This window comes from Lissotriton helveticus, chromosome 3_1 (assembly GCF_964261635.1).
Source record: "Lissotriton helveticus chromosome 3_1, aLisHel1.1, whole genome shotgun sequence".
NCBI lineage: Eukaryota > Metazoa > Chordata > Amphibia > Caudata > Salamandridae > Lissotriton > Lissotriton helveticus.
Window position 1 is genome coordinate 399,491,660 of NC_136061.1, and position 24,480 is coordinate 399,516,139.

The window sequence follows — 24,480 nt, forward strand, 5'->3', positions numbered from 1 at the left end:
GGCTCATTTCAGGACGCTACCATATGCCTTATCCCTAAAGATGGTAGGGACCCTAAGTTTTGTAAAAATTATCGACCCATATCTTTAGTTAATGTGGACTATAAGATTTTTGCTAAATTATTAGCTCTCCGCCTTGACCCGCTCTTACCACATCTCATAGGGAAAGAACAATGTGGATTTGTTAAAGGCCGCCTTACTTCAGATAATTCCAGACTCTTCCTTAATGTGTTAAGTAAAGCCCCCTCACTATCAATTCCCATTGCCGCCATCTCAGTCGATGCTGAGAAAGCCTTTGATCGGGTTGACTGGTCCTTTCTCATGGCTTCCTTAAAATGGCATGGCTTCCACCCTAAATTTATATCTTATATTTCTTTGCTATACTCTTCGCCCAAAGCCTCTGTTCTCGTTAATGGTCAACTCACTTCCCCATTCACGCTTCAACGTGGAGTCCGTCAAGGTTGTCCTTTGTCACCTCTTTTATTTATTTTGGCGCTTGAACCCTTCCTCACCTCTATACGCAACAATCCCTCCATTTCCGGATTCCCTTATGGTGCTCATCATCTTAAATTATCTGCATATGCTGACGATATCCTTTTATTTATTTCAGACCCGGCCACCTCTATTCCCTCTTTATTAAGTGAATTTCAAAAATTCTCTTTGGTCTCAGGTTATAAAATAAATTCTGACAAAACAGAAATTCTTCCATTAACCAAATTTTGCCTTCCCCACTTCTTTACTGCTACCGGCTTTGCTTGGAATTCTAAGAAAATTAAATATCTTGGTGTCCTTTTTTCTAACTCTATTTCCTCTTCTATTCAACTTAACATGAATGCAGTCATCTCTAGAATAGAATCACTACTCGCTTCTTGGAATCCTCTATTTCTCTCCTGGTGGGGTCGTCTTGACTCCATCAGGATGATGATTGCCCCAATTTTGATCTATTTATTATCCATGCTTCCAATTCGTATCCCTATTTCATATTTCCGCCGCATTGATTCGGTTTTGTCCAAATTTCTCTGGAAACAGAAAAAGGCTCGTATTTCTCTCTTACGCCTCCGCAAATCTAAACTCAATGGTGGAACCAACTTTCCAGACTTTCGCCTTTATCACAAGTCTTTCTCACTTCGACAAGCTTCCCGCTGGCTTTCTCAGGAAACCTCACCCTTTTCTCCCCTTTGGCTTTCTGTTGAACAGGAGTTATTACTTCCTTACTCTTTACAAGAGGTTATCCGCTTCACCTCTAACGCCCCATGTCTTAACCCCCTTTTATTCAAACATACCTCTTCTCTTCTACGGCCTTTAGTCTCCTCTACTCCGATCACTCAGGAATCCTTCCTACTATTACCTATATGGTATAACTCACTCATATTAATAAATAACAGACCTATCGCATGGCCCTCATGGAGAGCGAAAGGTATCATCTGGGTACGTCATCTGTTTGATGGCTCATCCCCCTGTTCGTTTCCTCAACTCCAATCTCAATTCCGCTGCCCTTCTTCTTTTGCAAAGAAATTCCTCATCCTTATGGAAACCATTTTAGATCGTTATTATTCTCTTCCGTCTGAGAGCATACCAGCCTCACCTCCCTCTCTACTTACCGTCCTCTCTACTGTTCCTAAAGCTTCCCTTATTTATCGCTATTTCTCAGCCCCTGACCCAGACCGTCTTAAATCGAAATTAGAATTGTCTTGGGAGGAGGATTTGGGTTCTTTATGGTCAACTTCTCTTTGGGACAAAATATGGGCCAGATCTTTGAAGATTTCCCGCACTGCCTCCCTCACTCAATCCCTATTTTTCTTCTATCACAGACTCTACCTTTCTCCTCTTTCTATATCTCGCTTTCATTCTAATTCTATCCCTACTTGCTGGACCTGTAATGCTCCCAATGCAGATCTTTTACATCTTTTCTTCCTCTGTCCATCAGTTCGCATTTTTTGGACTCAGATATTCTCTCGCCTTTCCCGTATTTTCAACATTTCTACTCATTTTTCCACTTCCATTGTGTTTCTGGGTAGCCTTTCAGATGATCTGGATCTCCCTCCACACTCTCACGGCCTTTTTGACCTTATGTTAGCCCTTGCATTACAACACATTGTCTCTAACTGGAAATCCTTGAACAATTTGTCTCTAAATTGTTGGTGGAATCTAGTATGTCAATCACATAGACTTGATGTTGCCTTTGCTTCTTCCTGCAAACCCTCCCGAAATGTTGAACTTTACTGGTTACCTCTCACTTTATATTTAGATCAATCTGCCAAAAAGACATACTCTCCAGTTTCCTCGGATAATTTCAAACCCCCTTGAACACATGTACTCTTGCCTGTAGTTTATGATATTTCAATTTCACTGTTGTGATTTTTCTTTTAGTTTTATACTTGTTTCCTTTTTGCTAAAGGTTCTTATTTCAAATAGTCGCTAAATATTGTATATTTTACTGTACTCTTTTGACTGACATTTATTGAATTCTCTAGTTTTTACTCACTCCTTTCCTATTACCATGTTTTTATTTACCTCCCCCTCCTCCCCCACCCGTAAAATGCTTCAAAATGCTTGGTTTTTTTCACTGTGATATTGGTTACCTATGTTTACTTTATTCCAATCTTTAACTTTTTCTTATATTTTACTGATGTCACCTTATTGTAATATCTGATTTTACTCTAATAAAGCTTTCAAACTTAAAAAAAAAAAATAAATACATGCAGTATCTTAAACCTTGCAATGCAAAATAGACATACGTTGTGCCTTTACAGGTTCAAAAACTGTCCTGATTTGCAATCGTGGGCCGCTTTTAGCTATCTGCTTCGCTAATAGTGAGGCACATTTTTAAGGACTTTTTGCCCCCAACTTTCTTACCTGGCTAGGTCCATCTTTCGTCTATTGCCCTAATTCCCTACACTGTGCCAGCTGGCGCGAGCAGATGCCCTTTTATTTTATTATTATTTTTTTTTATTTATGCGTTTTTATATAGCGCAGACTTTACCCGAAGGCGTCAGAGTGCTTCACAATAGGAACATAAAATTACAAATGAACAAAATTACAAAAGCAGATAAGTTACATGAGGTAAAAGTGACAATTGTGAGCAAACAAAATACATGAGGTAGCAAACAGTGCAATACAGGAGGAAATAGTGACAAGTGTGCAAGTTACAAGAGAAAACAAAGTACAATTAGAGGTATAATACTGCAATATATGCTAGACACTGGGACACAAGAACAAACGTTACGTAGGCAATGGTGGCACTTGTGCAAGTATCAAAAGCAAACAAACTGTGAGAGGTACCAAACAGTGTGTTACAAGAGAAAAGTGACGAGTGCAAGTTACATAAGGGTACCCTTTACTCGCGCGCACACCCTCCTCCACCCCCTGGATGATGTGTCCCCCCCCCCCCCCCCCCTCCTTCAACCTAAGGCAGAATGGATTGTTTCTGTGTCCGCCTTTCATTTCCTCAGGAAGAAGCACGAGAGGAACTGAGACCAGGGAGAGGCAGTGAGTCCCAGCGCGAGCACATGAGGTTTTGGGTGGATTTGCGGCCAGGGAGGAAGAAGCGAAAAAAGTAGAGTGAGAGAGTGTAGGTAGGGATAGAGAAGAGAGGGTAGTACCGAGTGAGAGAAGGCCCAGCGAAGGGAGAAAGAAAAATGCAGACAAATGGCGGGTGGGGGCATAGAGTGACAATAAGTGGCATTAGGGGGTTAAAGGGTAGGCTGGGGAGAGAGGTGCATAGACGGTGAAAGCAGAGCGGGAAGAAGCGCGAGAGGAAGACGAGAACCACCTGGAGGGAGAAAAAAGCAAAAGGCACGTTGTGTTCCAGAGGGTGGCTGGCGGGCAGTGCAGGAGATGCAGCCACAGTGAGTGGAGTGGAATGGCCGCGGAGGAGCAGCGGACCTGAGTGGCCGAGCGGCGAGGGAGGGCGAGGGCCCGCAGCTCGCCCTCTGAGGCCTTCCACCGTCCGTGAGGCCCAGGAGAAGATGGGGCTTGAGCCGACCTTGCTGCTGGCGCTGCTGGGCCTCAGGCTGGGGCCGGGCCTGGCAGGGTCTATACAGAAACTGGACCCCAACGGGAGGAACGTGTGCCTGGCCGACGGGTATGTACCCCGAGCTGGGGGGGACCCCGCGTCTGTTAGACCGGCATGGCGCCTGAACCGTGCCTGTCAGATAGGCCCGGAGCAGTGTGTGTGCTGGGGGGGGGGGGGGGGGGGACGGTGTGCATGTTACTGATTGGGAACCCAGACAGACACACGTGTGTGTTCGAGATGCAGCCTTGCCACCATGGGTCATATCCTTGGTCCTATAGAGGTTGAGCTCCTCACAGTGGGGGTATTCCACAGCCTTATTTTCCATGAAAGGGCCGTCCAGTGTAGAGAAAAAAAACATTGCTCAATGCTCCTTACCCAGTCTGGCATATCTAACAGTCACCATCATTGAGCATGCTAGAATGTTTCTTGGTTGGATGCTGTTACCAGGGCCGTTGTAGGGTTTTGGGGGGCCAGGGGCAGAACGGGAAAATGTGAAGCCCCTCTAATATGCATACAACATGACATCCCATGAAGTGAAAACATGTTATGTGCTTCAAATGACTATTAGCCCTATGCCATTCTTGAAGCTATTTTGCAAGAAGCAACTTTCTTGAGGCAGAGAGCTGTCAACAATAAAAATAGATGTAACCAGAGTAAAATAAGTATATATGTTTAAAGTTCTGTTAAGTGGAAAAACATTGTGTTAGTCACCCTCGATGGAAATGCTTGGCCGATATTTCTCCAAAACGTATGTCTTTACTCCAATGTTAACATTTTTTTCCTGATTTACTGATTAGTACGTTGTTATGTATGAATGTGATATGTATATTGTAACTGAAAGGCAGCGGAGATCTGTGCAGGGGCAAAGACAAATACATAGTCAACATATGTTGGGAGGTGTGGCTAGTTTGTGGACTGTTACTGCATCACGACTGTTTTTTTTTTAAATGTATTTGTATTTTATTGATTTTCTTCATGAGATTCAACTTCACATTTCCATAGTCTTCATTCACTTATATGGCAATAATAATACTATAAATGTTGCATTGAGAAATTGGCAAGACATAGAATGTCTAATCGATTAATCATCACAATGTTAGTAGTTTGCATTGAATTAACACATATTTCTAGTCCGGGGTCGGCATAAGCCCCCTACCATAAAACCCATTTACAGGTGCCTTGTATCTGTCTATTCCAGTCAATAGTTTTCCCACTCTGAGAATTAGAACAACACCCAGGCACTATCACAGGGATTCATTCCGCAGAAAGGAACCATATTGCGCCACACAAATTACCTTTGCAGATTGTCTAGGTCCATGCACTCCTTTTTTTATGCATTTTGTTACCCCTTTTTTAATTTCAAGCCTACTACCTCAGTGTTTTTTTGCCTGTCTTGACTTTCAAAATAATATTCATCTTATCCCATTCAATCACATTCTTTGGTTTGCCTCCGCGAGGAGGCCAGGGTTTCACTTGCTGCCCCTGTCCACTTAAGCAGTTGGCTTATCCAAGTGCCAAGCGAGGAGGGGAGAGCTTCCCCTCCAAGATACGGCCATCCGTCGCTGGGCCAGAAGACGGGCCACATCACCAAACCTATTCTCAAGCCTAGTAGACTTCAGTCTTAAAACAAGCCCAAGAGACTCTTTCAAGGACATTGTCATCGTGTCACCCAGTAGTTTCTTTAATAAGTACCCACACCACTTCCCAGTAGTGTTTGGGATCTGGCCAACTTCAGAACATCTGTACTAACTCCACTTTAGGATTGCAACATCTGGCACAGCAGTCTGGCAACGCCAGGAGGATCTGTGCAGCAGCCTCGGTGGCAGATACCCTCTATAAGGTTTCTTATATGGTAATGGTACACACTAAAATCTGGCATTTCTGGAACCTTTCAAGAGGTAGTCAAGTGTTTAGGAGAGAAATCGCCCCCCCTTCCCATGCTCCATTTAAAGTTGATATCTAGCTTAGATTATGTAATTAAGCTTTTATACTGCACTGTTATAGCTGTCCTGGTGTCACCGTGTGTCAACATAACTTTGCAGCATGTCATGGTGGGGATGGTTCCTGTTCCAAGTGGATTTCAGGTATTGAACCAGTGACCTGCTGAGATTAGCATACCCTGCTGCAACTCCTCAAAAGTAGTGGACTTATGGTTAATGTATAAATCTCCCAAAATGATGACATTAACTTCCACCCAACAAGCCACCCAGGCAGTGGATTCCTACTTACTGAGGTGTGGGTGTATCCATAAATAGGTATCTGGGGCATATGCTTCTTGTGTGTGGTTTCTCCGCTGTGCAGTGTTCTTTAAAGAACGGACTATTCAGCTGTTTCCTAAACTGAAGCTGTGTTGGGGCTGTCCAGATGGATGCAGGGATCTTGTTCCAGATCCTCAGTGCAAAGTTGCACTGATTTTATTTCTTGCACATTGTTGCCTATCTTCAGAAAATTTCCTGGCGGTGGGTGTACGGAGAGCCACTGGAGATGGTGAATTTATAATCTCAGTAAGCAGGGGTGCCGGTCATGATGGCTATGTAGATGATGCAGTGTTTGAAGGTGGTGTGGGCAGCTAAGGGCAGCCTGTGGAGCTCCATAAGGATGGGATGTTGTGATCATGTTTCTTCAGCTCCTAAATTGGCATGCTACAGTATGTAGGGTGGCCTTTAGGGGAGCCACTGCGGACTACAATTTCAAGATGGTGTCCTACATTCACAGTAGCAGTCACGTTGAATGGCACAGAACGTTTCTGAGCATGAATAATATAAAAAGTAAGCAAAACAGTTAAAAATAGCCTGACCTCTATTAACGGTATCACTCAAGTCACTGTAAAATTAAGTAAAGGGACCTAGTGAGATGACTCTTAATCAATATGGGACACCTCCTCCGTTTGAGTGGAGGAGCGTTGCCCCAATAGGCCAGAGTAAAATGGTAATAAAGTTTATTTATTACCATTTTATTTTTGTCTCTTTGGCTAGCCGTCTTGCGATGGCCAGCCAGACATGCTCATTTTAAAGCTTCTGTAACCCAGCTGTTTTGGACAGCTGGGTTAGAGAAAGCAAGGGCCTCCAGTGCTCTTGAGAGCGCTCAGTGAGGCTGCTTCAACCAATCCTGGCGCTGCTCTCATGCTTGCGAGAGCAGCGCCAGGATTGGTTTGCAGAGTTGGCTGGGTACTGCGGAAGAGCGACAACCTGTGGAGGAGGACGTCGCCTCTCAAGGTAAGTGTTTTATGTATTTATTGCATCATCCCTTCCCCCACCCCACCTCACTGCCCTCAGTAAATAGCAGACACTCCTGCAATCAATCAGGCTTTATAAAGTGCAGCTTATCACCCGATAGGCTATCCTGGCGCGTGCAGGCCCCGGAGTCTTATTCGAACAGCCAGGTATTGAGAGACATTCGCAATTTCAGTAGTGAGGTGATGGTCCAGAGGTGAGTGGGAAGGCTGTTTCTGGTCTTTGCTGCGACATGGGAGAAGGAGCGTCGTCCTCCACTTCAGCTTCAGGAAATGCGGGAAGTATTTGTAAGTGAAAGGGAGGCAGAGCGTAGTCTTTTCAGTGTTTGGTGGAAGTTCAGGCGGTGGTTAATATGAGCGAGTCCTTAGTTGTATAGAGCCTTGTGTGCATTGGTCAGCAGCTTGAATTGGCATCTCTTCTGTACGGGTGCCAGTGGAGTTTCCTAAGGTGGGGTGTGATGTGGTTTCATCAGGGAAGGCGAAGGATGAGTCTACATTCCGAATCTAATTAATGCGTTAGCAGGGGGAGCTCCAATTCCTGCTTCCTGGTGCGGCGCGGAAGTTATTCCGATTTATAAGAAGGGCGATCGCTCCGCGCCGGCCAATTACAGGCCTATAAGCCTTATCGATGCCCTGCAGAAAATTGTAGCAATAGTTATACTGGGCAGGATCCAGACTTGGATGCTTGAAGAGAACATCCTTACCCCGTTACAGGCAGGGTTTCGGACCCACATGGGGACCCTGGATCAAGCCTTTAGATTTGTCCTGCTTTATTGGAAAGAGGTACTGCTGGGATAGGGTATGATCTTTGCAGCTTTCGTGGACCTTAAATCCGCGTTTGACCTAGTTCCACGATTCAAACTGTAGGACGTTCTGTTAGGTTTAGGGATGCCCAAGGAATTGGTTTCCCTAGTGGTAAGGCTCTATAGCTCCATAGCTCAAATTATGCTCAGGTCCGCTGGAGGAAACCAGGGGAGGTCACAGAGAAATTTGCAGTGGGGAAGGGAGTCCGCCAAGGCTGTGTGCTGGCCCCTACTTTATTTTCACTATTTATAAACGGGGTAGTGCGGTATTTTGACAACTACCCTACGGATGCGCCTATGCTAGCGGGCCAAAGGGTCCCCCTGCTCATGTTCGCAGATGACACCCTGATTTTATCCAAGACGAGACAGGGGCTACAGTCAGCTCTGTCTCGTTTTGAACAGTTCTGCTGCGATCATGAACTGGAGGTTAATGTAGAGAAGACTAAATTCATGGTTCTCCACGGGGCTAGGACCATAACATCAAGAGTTTTCATGAGCGGAAAGCTCTTGGAGCAGACTAATGTCTTCACCTACCTGGGGGTCACCTTTGGCGATAAATTGAGTTGGACGCCACAATTGAAGCTATTGGTGTTGAAACACTCGCAGCTAGCTGGAGCACTGATAAAGGAACATAGGCAGTCACATACTAAGCCCATACTTCCTGTTGTCAAAATGTACTCCACGAAAATAATCCTTGCAATCCTATATGGGGCAGAGATATGGGGAGCATGTAATCTGCACCATCTAGCATCAGCCTACAACAAATTTCTAAGATCAATCGTGGGCCTCCCCAAATCCACCCCGCGTATCCCCCTCCTGTTAGACCTTGATTGCCATGCAATAGAGGATATTGCACGGTATAGGATGCTGGCGTTCTGGAGAAGGCTCTGGATTACCCCAGAATTATACTTATTTGCTGGGGGCCTGACAGAAGTTAGGGGACCGGACTGTTCCAACAAAATTACATGGTTAACTAACATTAAATCCTTGCTCACTGATATGGGGATGAGGGATTTGTGGGTTAGTCCAGAGTCTGCTGAATTTCCATCTAAAGTACCATACAGAGCAGCATACTGGAACCTCATTAAAATCAGGAGGTATTCCGCTTTGACTAGCTCATCCCTGACTAGAGACTTTTGTGAGCTTAAAGAAGAACCCTGTATGGATAGCTATTGGGATCTAATAACGAAGCCTAGAGATCGCAAGCTTTATCACCAGTTCCGAGTCGAGACACTCCCACTTAGGAAGTTTACATGTAAATGAACAATAGGTACAGGAGATAAATGTCAGTTTTGTCCTGAGCACATGGAAGATATTGGCCATCTCCGTTATGTCTTTCCTGCCTACCAGCAACCTCGAAGCATGTGGCTCAAACCCCTATGTAGAACCTTGGGAATCAGTTCTGCTTTGGTTGCCAAAAGGCTACTGAAAACTGGTTGCAATGACATCGTAGTCATAGGGGTTGCTAAATTCCTGAGCTGGTCTTGGGCCATTCGGGAGAAAAACAGGGGGTCGAGTACGGCATGGTATGAATTTGAAAGTTATTGGTTTTTTAATTGTACGAAAAAGTCTTGTGTCTTAATGAATTGTTTTAAAATGTAAATATAGGTATTTATATTTTTATTATGAAAAGGCAAATTTATATTGATAGTTTTTATGGTGTAAACAGATGAATTGTGTATTTTATTATATTCTTGTCTTTTAAGATGAATAATCGAAATAAAGACTTTTTTTAATTGAATTGAGTCTGGCTGTGGCTTGTAGAAGGTGTGCGGCGATTCCAACGTAGAGGGCATTGCCATAGTCCAGTCAGCTGGTGATGAGGGCTTGTCACTGTGCGTCTCATATGTAAGGGTAGCCACTTGAAATCTTACTTAGCATGCGCAGACTAAGGAAGCAGGCAGAGGTGGCATTGATCTGTGATTTCATGGTGAGCTTGTTGTCAGTGATGATTCCAAGGTTTCTGGCGTGGTTGGAAGGGGTGGGTGTGGGTCGTAGGTCTGTGGCCACTAGGAGTCGTTCCATGTGTTACTGCTGTTGCCAAAGATCAGTCTTTCCATCTTGTCTGTGTTCAGCTGCAGGCAGTTGTTCTTCATCCAGTTGGCGACATTTGTCATGCATCTGTGAAAGTTGGTTCTAGTGGTGGTGGTGTTGTAGGTGAGTGAGAGGATGGGTTGGTTGTCGTCTGTGTAGGAAATTATGTTGAGACCGTGGGATCTGACGATGTTGGCCAGCAGGGTTATATTCATTCTGAGTTCTGATACACCTAGCTTTTTATTTGAAAGATTATAAAGCACAAGTCAGACCAAGAGAAAGGGCACCAGAGTTCTGTGCAAACAAAGCATTATTATTTGGAGTTTTCTCTGACAGCAATTAGCATTGTGGGATTTTTCAGCCCAAATGTACATACTTAAATGTGAAACTACCAGAACCCAATGATAAGTAGGCAAAAAAAGCCCTGATCCATGGCGAAAAGACCCCTATCCAACCGCTCTGAGGCCTTTAAAAGTTCTAATTGTAATTATTATTTTACATTTCGGTGGTTCCAGAGTACATTTTCGTTTGTAAATTAGCATGATGTAGATTCAGTGAACAGTTTTGAAATATATATTCACTGAAAAAAAACAAAGGTTACAGGGACGTTATAGTTAGGCTCAGATTTCACTTGTACAAAACCAGTGAAATTCAGCAGTTATAGTTACCAGTGCGAACTATTACTTACACCCCCCGCAATGCACTGCTTATGACCTTGCATATGACATCACTCATGCCATGGTCAGTGACATCACTGATGACATCTCAAATGACATTGACATCACTGATGACATCAAACATTTCTGAGACTTGCATATCTATATTAAGCTATCTCATAAGCTAAATTACTATTCTTTCTGTACTACTTAGTGATACTGTTTGTAACATGTCATCTGAGTGGCTTTGTGACTGTATCAATGTGTGAGTGGATGTTGGAGTCGCTGTGTGGTTGTGTGAGTGGCTGTATGGATCTGTCACTGGGTGTGTGAGTAGCTGTATTGGTCTGTCAGTGGCTATGTGAGTGGCTGTATGGGTCTGTGAGTGCTTTCCTGGTTGTGTGATTGGGTGTGTGAGTGGATTTATGGGTGTGTGAGTAGGTGTCTGAATAGTTGTGTGTGAGTGCTTGTATGAGTGTGTGAGTGGTTGTGCGGGTGTATGAGTGGTTGTTAGGGTATGTAAGAAGGTGTGTGAGTGCTTGTATGTATCACTGAGTGGTTTTGTGGGTGTGTGAGTGGTTTTGTGGGTGTGTGAGTGGTTTTGTGGGTATGTGAGTGGTTGTATGGGTATGAGAGTGCTTGTATACATCTGTGAGTGGGTGTGTGAGTGCTTGTATACATCTGTGAGTGGGTGTGTGAGTGGTTGTATGGGTGTGTGAGTGGTTTTGTGGGTATGTGAGTGGTTGTATGGGTATGAGAGTGCTTGTATACATCTGTGAGTGGGTGTGTGAGTGCTTGTATACATCTGTGAGTGGGTGTGTGAGTGGTTGTATGGGTGTGTGAGTGGTTCTGTGGATGATGTTATTTGAGATGCTATCAGTGATGTCACTGACCATGTCATGAGTGATGTGATATGTAAGGTCCTAAGCAGTGCATTGCGGGGGGGCATATGTTCTAGTTGGCTCAGGTAACTATAACTGATGAATTTCACTGGTTTTGTACAATCTGAGCCTAACTATAATGTCCCAGTAATTTTTTGTGTGTGAATTTCTACCGTTTTATAATGTTGTTTCCGAACAATAATGTCCCTGTAACCTTTGTTTTTTTTGGTGAATTTCCAAGGCTTTTTAAATTTGATTTCCTAACTATATCCCTTGAGATTGCGTGTGTGAGTGACTGTATAGGTTGGTGACTGGGTGTGTGAGAGGTTGTATGGATCTGTGTGTGGGTGTGTGAGTAACTGTGTGGGTATGTGACAGGTTTTGTGAGTGGCTGTATAGGTCTGTGAATGAGTGTGTGATTGACTGTATGGGTCTGTGAATGGGTGTTTTAGTGGATGTATGCATCTGTATGTTGATATGAGTGGGTGTGTGAATAGTTTGGGCGTGTGAGTGGCTGTATGGGTCTGAGTAGGTGTGTGAGTGGTTATGGGGGTGTGTGAGTGGCTGTATGAGTGGCTGTATGGGTTTGTGAGTGGATGTGTTGGTGGTTTTGAGGGTTTGTGGGTGGGTGTCTGAATGTCTTTGTGACAGTAGCTGTGTGAGTGACTAGACGAGAACAGAACCTCACCTGCCCCTTTATCCAACAAGAGTCCACAGTTTTGCAGAAAAAGTCTACCCAACTAGAGTACTTTCTACTAGTTAATTAGTAAGTGCTACCTTGTTGGATAATACCTAGTGCATATTCTACACTACAGCTGCGTAATGAACCATGAGGAAATGTCTCTAGTGACCATGTGTGCATGTAATTTCAGCAATGTGATTGTTCCATGAGCGTCTTGATCCACAAATTTGTGATAACCAGAGTCCTCGTCTAGAGAAGAGGATGAGACTACAAAGAGGGGAATCTCCACCAAACAAGGGTAGTTCCTTCTAACTATACGCAGTAAGCACTTCTTTGTTTGGCGGAGATGTCCTCAAAGTTCCTCTAGATCAAGAACACGCCATCAAAATCGGCAGGAAATGCGCTCGGAGGATTATTTCTGTCGGTCAACGTAGGAAAAGGCAGGAAGACCATTGCTAACAACTAAGGGAAATGGGGTGTGGCCTAATGGGTGGACCCTGCAGATGATTTTGGACATTCGCTTACTCAGGGTAATCCATGGACTCTGCTCACAAGACAAGAAACCACTCCTTTGTCGATTATTTTCTTCTGGTTTAGACATGAACATTGTGACCATGTCAATAAAAACTGGGAAAGCTGCATCCCTAGAGGGCTGACTACCCTCTCACGGGCCTTGAGGCCACAATCCAGCACTCTGAGGGCATAGGAAATGGGCCAGTTAGTGAGACAGGCTCCCAGCACTGTTCAATTACACTTGAACCCTTTCCAGGTGTGCTGCAGAATTGGGATAAATCGTTGTATGTAGATGAAAGTATATATATATATATATATATATATATATATATATATATATATATATATATATATATATATATAATATTATGTGTATATCCACCGAAAAGGTTGCCCTCGAATGATGACACACTCGCAGGTAGGTACCCCACTTTAATGAGGACTGCAGTTAAAAACAGAATCTAACATCAAATCCATTCGAAAAGGGCCAGAAGAAAAAAAAATCGACAAAGGAGCAAAAGTTAGTATTTTTTCTACAGGAGGAGCAAGGCTGATCTGCCTATTGTTGTTCTTTGTCCTTAGTACATTGACCTAAACAATGATGATCTGGAATGCTTTCTATCACATCTGTGCACTTGACGATTTGCTTGCATTTAGGAGTGCCATCAAAACTTATCTGTTCCCTAATGTTTGCTAGTCTTTTTCTCTTTCCTGCTCTGGTCCTGTAGTTTGTGTGGTGTTATGTGTCCATTTGCCTGTTCAAAAGCGCCGGGACGCCCCTTTGCTGGGGGCAGCTGTGCGCTATAAAAATGTGTATAACATATAACATAACATAACATAGTTATTACCATTGGATACAATGTATCAAAACATTCCAACCTTCACGTTTTACTTCTCTGTGAAATTCCCAGATTGCAACGGATATGCCCACATGTGGGCCCTGTGGCTCACCGGGTCGTAAAATATAATCTACACTTCACTGGAGAGGCTTAACAAGGTTGAGACCAGTCTGGGATTGCTTGCATTTCCATTGATAGAGAACATGACATAGCATGGCTGTACTGTTCCTATCAGAGCAGGAACAATACTGATTTGCATAAAGTTGGTCCCTGAGAGTAGTTATACAGTAAATAAAAACCATGGAATGCCATCCAAGTATTGAACAAATGTATGAGATTAACTCAAAGATTCCGCCCATGATGAGACAGGGGACAGTGGCATAGAAAAAGTGGCATGGGCCTAGTTGCATGCAAAGTAAATGTGTTGATCCGTCCACCGGCTGATCAGTAAGATGCAGCTATAAGTTGGGTGCATTGGGCCCTGAAAGCGCCTGGGCTCTGGTGCCACTGCAACTGCTGCACTATTGATGAGAGGGGCTTCATCCCCTGGGCCTTGCAGACAAGGTCTTCTCAACACAGGACCATTGCTGAGAGGACCAGTGGATAAGGCTGCCTCCCAGGGCCTCACAGTGCAGGACCATGGATGAGAGGCTCAGATGAGAGGGTCAGTGACGTAACAATTTTGATATAGGAATGCAAGTTGTCACCGTACCATGTTCACTGGCTGGACAGTAAAATACAGCCATAATTAAAGTGCCTTGGGACCATAACCCCACAGGGCCACTGTACGTGCTCCACTACTGATGGCTTCACCCCTCATAGGGGCCTCTTCTCTTGCGCCTTGCAGCACGGTCCAGTGCTGCGTGGCCCAGGGGAGGATGGGGCTCTCCTGAGCCTCGCAGCTCATAAGCATGGCTGCAAGTCCCAAAGGAGAGGGAACCGAGAATAACTGCTTAACTGCAATGGCAATTCCGCTGCGATGGGCCAGTTTAGCGGAGTGGGCGCAGCACTACGGAGGTAGTGCTCGCGACGGCCGTTGGCCGACGAACGCAGCGAAGGGACAATGGAGCCATGGGTCCTGATGCAAGCAAATTATAGTTGCCTCCCGTCCACTTGATGCCCAGTTAAATACAGCCATAATTTGGGTACATTGGATCCCTAACATCCCTGAGCCCTGGTGCCACTGCTGATAGCTACACCCCAAGAGGACCCCATCCCATGGGTTTTGCAGCCATGGTTAAGCACAACGAAGCTCATGATAGGGTTCCACCTCTAATGAGCCTTGCAGCGCTTGACCCTGGCTGCATGATCCGGGGCAGAGAGGGCCTCTCAGCACTGGAACATAGCAGCGATGCTCATGGAAGAAGAGCAATTAGCATAGTAAGTTACCCATGGGCCCTGATGCAAAGTGAAAGAGTCCTCACACACCCATCCACTGGTTACATGTGGATGATACAGCCTTAATTTAGGTGCACTGGGCGCCTACTACCCATGGGGCCTGGCGCCACTGCACCTACTGCACTATTAACTATGTCTATTAACTATTTATTGTGCAGCCAGTGGACAGGGTGCAGGATGTTTTCTAGTTTTCACTCCCGTACACTAGCTGCACTGTAAGGTACAGCCAGAATTTGGGTGCCTTGGGCACGAGATACCACTGGGGCCTGAAGCCACTGCACCTGCTGCTCTATTGATGGTTATGTCCCTGACGTGGGCCCATGCACATAGATATGGCAAGGTGTTATGAGGACCCTGGGAGGTGTCCCCATTCCCCTGTGCCTCACAGCTTTGGTCTACCGCTGCAAGGCCCAGGGGGAGGGGGCTCCTGCCTCACAGCTGTGACCTAGCGTTGGGAGGCCGAAGTGAGGGGTAACTCGTCACCTAGGTCTTGCAGCTATAACTTGGTGCTTTGATGCCCATAGCCAAATCAGCGAGGTCCAGGGGAGGGATCCTCCCCAAGGCCTCACAGCCATTAATGCAAGAATTTTTTGGAATCAGCACTCATCAATAATATCATAATCCTTTTAACATTAAATCAGTCCAAGGGCTAAGTAATTTAAGAAGCAGGTCCAGAATCCACTGACGGTCCAAGTAAGTTCTTTATTAGTTGATCCAAAACATTAAAATCCAAGTACACAAGTGAAATTCTCTTAGCCAACGCGTTTCGTCTCTTAGTCGAGACTTCTTCAGGGCTAAAGATAAAACATACTAATGTATACTATAGGTAAAATGTACATATGTACAGCATTAAAACAAATATTTAATACAGTATCAAAAAATTGAAGTTAATCAGAGTTAACTATTTATACTGTAAAGACATCCAATGTTGTTGATTTATACCATATAACCATAAATTATAAGAAAAAAGGGGGTACATAAAGGAAAACGGAAGGGTAAAGGAAGGCAGTCTTTCAAATAGAACAACTTTACTCCTATAATAGTTTTTATAAGTCATGTTATCATAGAGTATAGTAATAGTCATAACATTAGTGTCAGCAATGCATTTCTTGATTGAAAATATTCACAAAAAGTTTATTTTGTAAAATTTCGGGCACATTATTATAAATCATACTTCCGAAAATAAGCTGAACATCATTGACATTAGAGACGTACTACTTAATTGTGCATATCACCAAAGGTTTTTTTCACAAACTTATCTGGGACATTATTCAGTTATATACAGAATAATGGAAGTTATTGACACATACCTCAAGTAATTCAGTGTTTAATTGATTGTAATGCGTTGTCTTATTGGAATATAGCACAGCAAGAAACATCAATTTAAATTTCCTTTCATTTCTAGGAAGATAATAAAACCCCCAAAAAAAAACTAGTTGGCATATATTTTGTTCAGAAAAGGAGAGAACTAATAACAATATAATAATTTACACATGTCATGAAGTCTTATGGAATCAAAATCCCCCTAGTTTTAAGATCATCTTTATGAGTTATTTATATATGAAAACAGAACATGTTCAATGTGCACTTCTTAAATAACATATCTTGTATGATATATATAATAAATGCCTGTTGTGCAATATTTGTCAACGAGAAAAAGTATTCAGACCAAAGAGTAAAATTCCTGAATCCCAATAATATTTGGATAAGACCATAATGTGATTTAAAAACCACAATATCTTGCCTATTGCTAGATATATGAAAATCAATATGATCAATTTCAATATTCACTCAACTATAATTCTATGCATAAATTGCAGTATGTAACACTCGACCAGTTAAAAGCAACTATGAAGAATTGTAGAGCTATATTAAAGGACCAAGGTGTAGCCTCGTGACCTAAATTGCAACATACTAAGGAAAAGCTTGGATAGCCTCTTTTAAACAAATCTTTTGAAGGCAGTGGGGCTAAACCAATGCATTAAACCATTCCCTAACGAGTAAAGGTGATTAGATGTTACTATATTATTTACCTGATAAGAACGTGTTAAAGCTGAAAAGAAGGAAAAAGATACAGGAAAAGAAATTACTCACAGACCAGCGTAACGAAAGAGAATCCATAATACACATAATGAGAAAGAAAAGTTCGCCAAAGTTCGAGTCCCGAGCAAGCAAGTAAACTTACCGATTCTGGGCATGGTGGCCAGCATCAAAAGCAGCGTCCGTGTTCAAGCGGTAAGAAAATAAAGCTGCAAGTTCGCCCATTATATAATGGCGGGTAATTGGCAAAGTTAGAACACCTGTGTGGAGGGGTGTCCCCAAAGCATAATGATGCTGACGTCATGTTGTATACACGCTACCAAGGTAACGACGCCAAAGAACGCGTGTCGGCCATTTTAAAACGGTCAAGTAATGGTAATCTTACTTTCATCATACATTATAAGCAGACCCATGGCAATAATGCGAAAAAAAACATGTCGGCCATTATTGAAGACGAAAATTCAAGTGCTATAAATAAAACATATTCCTATTCAGAAAGACGACGTTCAAAGCGCATGACAATATAAGTTCTCTCTCAAATATATATTCTTAAAGGTAGGACGGTTTCAAGAGCTCGTAATAGGATTCCTGTCACATAGTGTGCACCAGGCCAAAGTAACAACGTTAACCAATGTATGTCGGCCATTTTGAAACGTTTAAGAGAAGACAATAGTACTTCCATCACATGATGTATACACCACCATGGCAACAAGGCAAAGACGTGTCGGCCAGAAAAATATTCCTAATCAGAAAAACAACGTCCAAAGCGCATGACAATATTAATTCTCTATCAAATATATATTCTTAAAAGTAGACAAACTCGTATTAGGGTTCCTGTCACACTGTGTGCACGAGGCCAAAATAACAACGTTAAGCAATGTGTGTCGGCCATTTTGGAACGGGCAAGAGAGGACAATGGTACTTCCATCACATGATGTAAACATAACCATGGCAACAACGCAGAGAAAAGCGTGCCGGCCATTTTGAAACTGGAAAACGAGGTACAAAGTGTGTTCTTACTAAGAAAAAAAAAGAGAATTAAATAATGATCTAAACAGCAAGTCTGTCAGTATTGGACAGATATTTGCATTAATGTGGGCTAGCCTAAAGTTTTTGTGACGAACTGTTGTGTTACATATTGCAAGATAGATAGTTTCACAACTGTACACTTCAACATAAAGGACAGGAAACCACATTACCCACAGTAACATTGCCTTATATATATAAAAAATTCATCCATAGCCAGAACAGATATGTGCAAAAAAGTTATTGAACATTTGCAGATTCTTTCCTAAAGAAAATAATGAAACTCATTATTTTGATTTATGCCAAATTTTACACCTCTAAGGCGGCAAATCCATTTGGACTCCAATTGTCTAAGAGTCAGCTCTCTATTGCCGCCCCTTTCATTAGCTTTCACATGTGCAATGGCATGGAATTCAATATTCCTTTCATTTGGATGATCTGTGTAAATGTGATTGGCCATGGGATATTTTAAAATCACCATTCTTAATTGCCCTAACATGCTCCTGTATACGTGTTTTAAGGCTACGAATACTGCTGCCAATGTATGTTTTCCCACAGAAACATATCAGAACATAGATGGTGAAAGTTGTATTGCAATTAATGAAATGGTCTACAACAAATTGTTTCGAACGATTGTATGAAAAGCTAGTCGTTTTGTTTTTGCCAAATTTACAGATACAGCAATTTCCACATATAAAGAACTCTCGTGGTTTCTCCAGGAGCCAAGTTTTTTTGCATTGTCCAGATTTGACGTAGCTAGGACACAATGTGTCTTTTAATGTAGGTCCCTTTTATAAACTACTTAAGGTTTTAAAGGGACAATGTCCTTTGGAATACTGTCTGAGTTTAGAAGATGCCAATTTTTTCTAAGCACGTTGTAGATATGGCTACTGTATGAGTTATACTCTGTGATAAAAGCCACTTGTCTGGAATTACGTGTGGTATCCTTATTCTGTTTGCTCCTCGGTCTCATGATCTTTGATCTATCCAGTGCGCGTGCTCTTGTTTCAGCTTGGTTTAAACAATCAGAATCATACCCTCTACGTTTCAAATTGTGTTTGATTTGATTGATGTTTTTAAGATAATCACAATCACGACTACAATTTCTTCTTGCACGTACCATTTCCCCATAGGGGATTGCTCTTATGGTAGCACTAGGATGTGAGCTGGTAGCGTGTAATACGCTATTGCATGCAGTGGATTTTTTATAAATTTCACAATGTATTCTCTCCTCAAGTACAAACAATTTGAGATCTAGATAATCGATCTGATTTGTGGAGTATTTGATGGTCAACTTCACATTGAAGTCATTTTAGTTTAAGTAGGTAAAATACGTCATCAAGACTTCAAGGAGACCATTCCATATCAGAATGATATCATCAATATAGCGTGCATAAAAGATTATGTGATCACACCATGTCTTAACATTTGGGCCCCAGGCATGCTCCACCTCAAACAAACCCATAAAAAGGTTTGCATAGGATGGAGCAAACCTGGAGCCCATTGCGGTTCCACGCTTCTGTATGTACCACTCATCATCATGCAAAAATGCATTATTCATGTGGATCAGTTCAGCCATGTCTAGTAACATCAATGTGTGCTCTAGTTTGTTTGCATCACGTTTGAATAAAAAATATTTAATGCACGTATACCCTGTTTTTGTTGGATGAACGTGTACAGACTTTCTACGTCCATTGTGACAAATAGTAGCTCCGTACCTTTCCATGTAAAGTCTTCCAATTTGCAAAGCAAATCTCCACTATCTCACAAATATGAGGGGAGATTTTGTTCCCTAGGCCCACCATTGCCAGAAATGATGGGCCTACCAGGGGGGGAAATACCCCCATTGTGAATTTTTGGTAAAATATACACACATGAAAATCTAGATTGATGGGCTTGAAGATATCGAAGTTCTGAATCAGATAGAAGGCATGATTCATGCCATTCATACAGTCTTGAATTAATAATAGTTTCTATTCTAGATGTCGGATTCTGACTGAGTTTCTCATAACAATACAAATCAGACAATTGTCTTTTGATTTCAGCATGGTAATCATTTTGGTCCATAAGGACAATACTCCCGCCCTTATCGGCCTCTCTTATGACCAAATCATGGTCATTTTTGAGAGCATTAAGTAAAGTCCAATCATCACGTGACATGTTGGTGTGATGTTTGCACTTCTTAGTGTCTAAATGTAGATCTTCAAGTCTATATAAATCAATTGTCACTCTGTTATAAAATTCATCAATAACAGAATCATGTAGTTGTGGTGGCATGAATTTAGAAGCATGGCGTAGGCCACTATCAGTACTGCAATCTTCATAGATGCCCAAAATATTAGTAAAATCAAAAACATTGCCAATTTGATCCTCATCATACAGGGTGGCTAGCATATGTGAATTGTGAACATCACTAATAGAGGGCACATCTACAGTAACATTAGACCCAGAAACAGGAGGCAGAGATGGATGTTCTGCAAAGTGTTTTTTTATTTTCAATTTTCTGGTGAACTTAAACAGATCAACATGAACCTCATCAAAATTACATTTGTTTGTGGGACAAAAATGTAGTCCTTTACATAAAACAACTGTTTCCTTATCAGTAAGTTCTCTGGACGATAAATTGACCACACTTAAATCATTCAAAATCAAATTGTCATCTAGATCAATTGTTGAGTTGCACCCTATGCTCTCTATTTCTTCAGGTTGGTTCCCTGTTCCCTTGCCTTTGTGCCTGCTCTTGTATTTTGTGCCACCCCGCCGTGTTCTTCGTTTGAGGTTTTTTTCCGATTGCCCAGGCGGTACCTTTGTACCTCCTGTAAAAAAGCCAACGATTTACTGTCCGACAACATATTGCTAGTTCCCTCTCCCAGGTCGCTTTGAATTGATGAGAGCGAAGTGCTGCTAGATGATGCACTGATATGAACCGGATTCTAATTAGATCCCTGTACCTTGCGCACAATATCATCGTATTTGCGTGGAAAGGTAAAAATACGACCTTTTTTTTAGTCACCTTCATCTCGTATAATTTTCCTCTGCTTTTTTGTTTTAGGTACAATTGAGTTCCTTTTTTAGGATCTCATTGTTTTTCTGAATAATTTCCTTTAAATCAGACTCATTGATTTCCTTTTCTAATTTCACAATTTCTTCTCTAATCTTTGCTACCTTCCTTTCTGAGTTGGTAATAAGAGTTGTCATCATTCTATAGGATGCAGCATGTAAGCCTTCCTCCCAATCCATTAGAAGATCCATGTCTAGATCTTCGAAGCTAGGAGAGATCATTATCCTAAGTCCTCGAGGGATGCGTTTATTTTCAATGTATTTCTTTAAGGTGGCCCCATCCCACCATTTAGCTAACTCGGATTTCTTATGTTTTTCTAAACGTATGAACTTGGCTTTTAAACCTTCATTGCTAGCTACTGTCTTATCCTGTACACTTGGCCTGCCATTCATCTTATTGTTAAATAGCTCATCAAACATTTGTTCACGGTTGTCTTTGAAATCCATTGTAAATGACAGAATTACTTATCAGTTTTTTCGAAAGAATGCCAGATAACAGTGCAGAATGCCCACAATTGACATATAGAAACAACAAAAGGGTCGAGGCAAGTGACTGCACCTGTTATTGACGTGGCTTATTAATCTCGTGATGGTGCTTAGAAAACCTGGGAGTACAACCCTATTTACTCCCAATTGGGCAAAGACCCAAACCATAAATGCAAGAATTTTTTGGAATCAGCACTCATCAATAATATCATAACATCCTTTTAACATTAAATCAGTCCAAGGGCTAAGTAATTTAAGAAGCAGGTTCAGAATCCACTGACGGTCCAAGTAATTTCTTTATTAGTTGATCCAAAACATTAAAATACAAGTACACAAGTGAAATTCTCTTAGCCAACGCGTTTCGTATCTTAGTCGAGACTTCTTCAGGGCTGAAGATAAAACATACACTCATTACTATAGGTAAGATGTACATATGTACAGCATTAAAACAAATATTTAATACAGTATCAAAACATTTAGGCTCATCAGTTAGCTATTTATACTGTAAAGACATCCAATGTTGTTGATTTATACCATATAACCATAAATTATAAGAAAAAAGGGGGTACATAAAGGAAAACGGAAGGGGAAAGGAAGGCATTCTTTCAAATAGAACAACTTTACTCCTATAATAGTTTTTATAAGTCATGTTATCATAGAGTATAGTAATAGTCATAACATTGGTGTCAGCGATGCATTGCTTGATTGAAAATATTCTCAAAAAGTTTATTTTGTAAAATATCGGGTACATTATTATAAATCATACTTCCGAAAATAAGCTGAACATCATTGACATTAGAGACGTGCTACTTAATTGTGCATATACCAAAGGTTTTTCTCACAAACTTATCTGGGACATTATTCTGTTATATACAGAATAATGGAAGTTATTGACACATACCTCAAGTAATTCAGTGTTTAATTGATTGTAATCCGTTGTCTTATTGGAATATAGCACAGCAAGAAACATCAATTTAAATTTCCATTCATTTCTAAGAAGATTATAAAACCAAATAAAACAATAACTAGTTGGCATATATTTTGTTCAGAAAAGGAGAGAACTAATAACAATATAATAATTTACACATGTCATGAAGTCTTATGGAATCAAAATCTCGCTAGTGTTAAGATCATCTTTATGAGTTATTTATATATAAAAACAGAACATGTTCAATGTGCACTTCTTAAATAACATATATTGTATGATATATATAATAAATGCCTATTGTGCAATATTTGTCAACGAGAAAAAGTATTCAGACCAAAGAATAAAATTCCTGAATCCCAATAATATTTGGAAAAGACCATAATGTGATTTAAAAACCACCATATCTTGCCTATTGCTAGATATATGAAAATCAATATGATCAATTACAATATTCACTCCACTATAATTCTATGCATAAATTGCAGTATGTAACACTCGACCAGTTAAAAGCAACTATGAAGAATTGTAGAGATATATTAAAGGACCAATGTGTAGCCTCGTGACCTAAATTGCAACATACTTAGGAAAAGCTTGGATAGCCTCTTTTAAACAAATCTTTTGAAGGAAGGGGGGCTAAACCAATGCATTAAACCATGCCCTAATGAGTTAAGGTGATTAGATGTTACTATATTATTTACCTGATAAGAACGTGTTAAAGCTGAAGAAAAAGGAAAAAGATACAGAAAAAGAAATTACTCACAGACCAGCGTAACAAAAGAGAATCCATAATACACAAAATGAGAAAGAAAAGTTCGCCAAAGTTCGAGCCCCGAGCAAGAAAGTAAACTTACCGATTCTGGGCGTGTTCAAGCGGTAAGAAAATAAAGCTGCAAGTTCGCCCATCATATAATGGCTGGTAATTGGCAAAGTTAAAACACCTGTGTGGATGGGTGTCCCCAAAGCATAATGATGCTGACATCATGTTGTATACACACTACCAAGGTAACGACGCCAAAGAACGGGTGTCGGCCATTTTAAAACGGTTAAGTAATGGTAATCTTACTTTCATCATACGTTATAGGCAGACCCATGGCAATAACGCAAAGAAAAACGTATCGGCCATTATTGAAGATGAAAATTCAAGTGCTATAAATAAAACATATTCCTATTCAGAAAGACGACGTCCAAAGCGCATGACAATATAAGTTCTCTATCAAATATATATTCTTAAAGGTAGGGCGGTTTCAAGAGCTCGTAATAGGATTCCTGTCACACTGTGTGCACAAGGCCAAAGTAACAACGTTAACCAATGTATGTCTGCCATTTTGAAAGGGTCAAGAGAAGACAATAGTACTTCCATCACATGATGTAAACACCACCATGGCAACAAGGAAAAGAAAAGCGTGTCGGCCAGATAAATATTCCTAATGAGAAAAACAACGTCCAAAGCGCATGACAATATTAATTCTCTATCAAATATATATTCTTAAAAGTAGACAAACTTGTAATAGGGTTCCTGTCACACTGTGTGTACGAGGCCGAAATAATAAAGTTAAGCAATGTGTGTCGGCCATTTTGGAACGGGCAAGAGAGGACAATGGTACTTCCATAACATGATGTAAACATAACCATGGCAACAACACAGAGAAAAGCGTGTCTGCAATTTTGAAACTGGATAATGAGGTACAAAGTGTGTTCTTACTAAGAAAAAAATGTTTCTCAAAGAGATTAAATAATGATCTAAACAGCAAATCTGTCATTATTGGACAGATATTTGCATTAATGTGGGCTAGCCTAAAGTTTTTGTGACGAACCGTTGAGTTAAATATTGCAAGATAGATAGTTTCACAACTGTACACTTCAACATAAAGGACAGGAAACCACATTACC

General features: G+C 41.5%; 1 protein-coding gene across 1 annotated transcript in view; it reads left to right on the forward strand.

Moving 5' to 3' along the window:
- Positions 1–3,485: 3,485 nt before the first annotated feature.
- The window catches only part of SCARF1 (scavenger receptor class F member 1), a 232,104-nt gene continuing 211,109 nt past the window's right edge, over positions 3,486–24,480 (forward strand). The window contains exon 1 of the mRNA XM_078680166.1: positions 3,486–4,081. Coding sequence (XP_078536292.1) covers positions 3,966–4,081 — 116 coding nt within the window. The 5' untranslated portion in view covers positions 3,486–3,965. The remainder of the gene's footprint in view (positions 4,082–24,480) is intronic.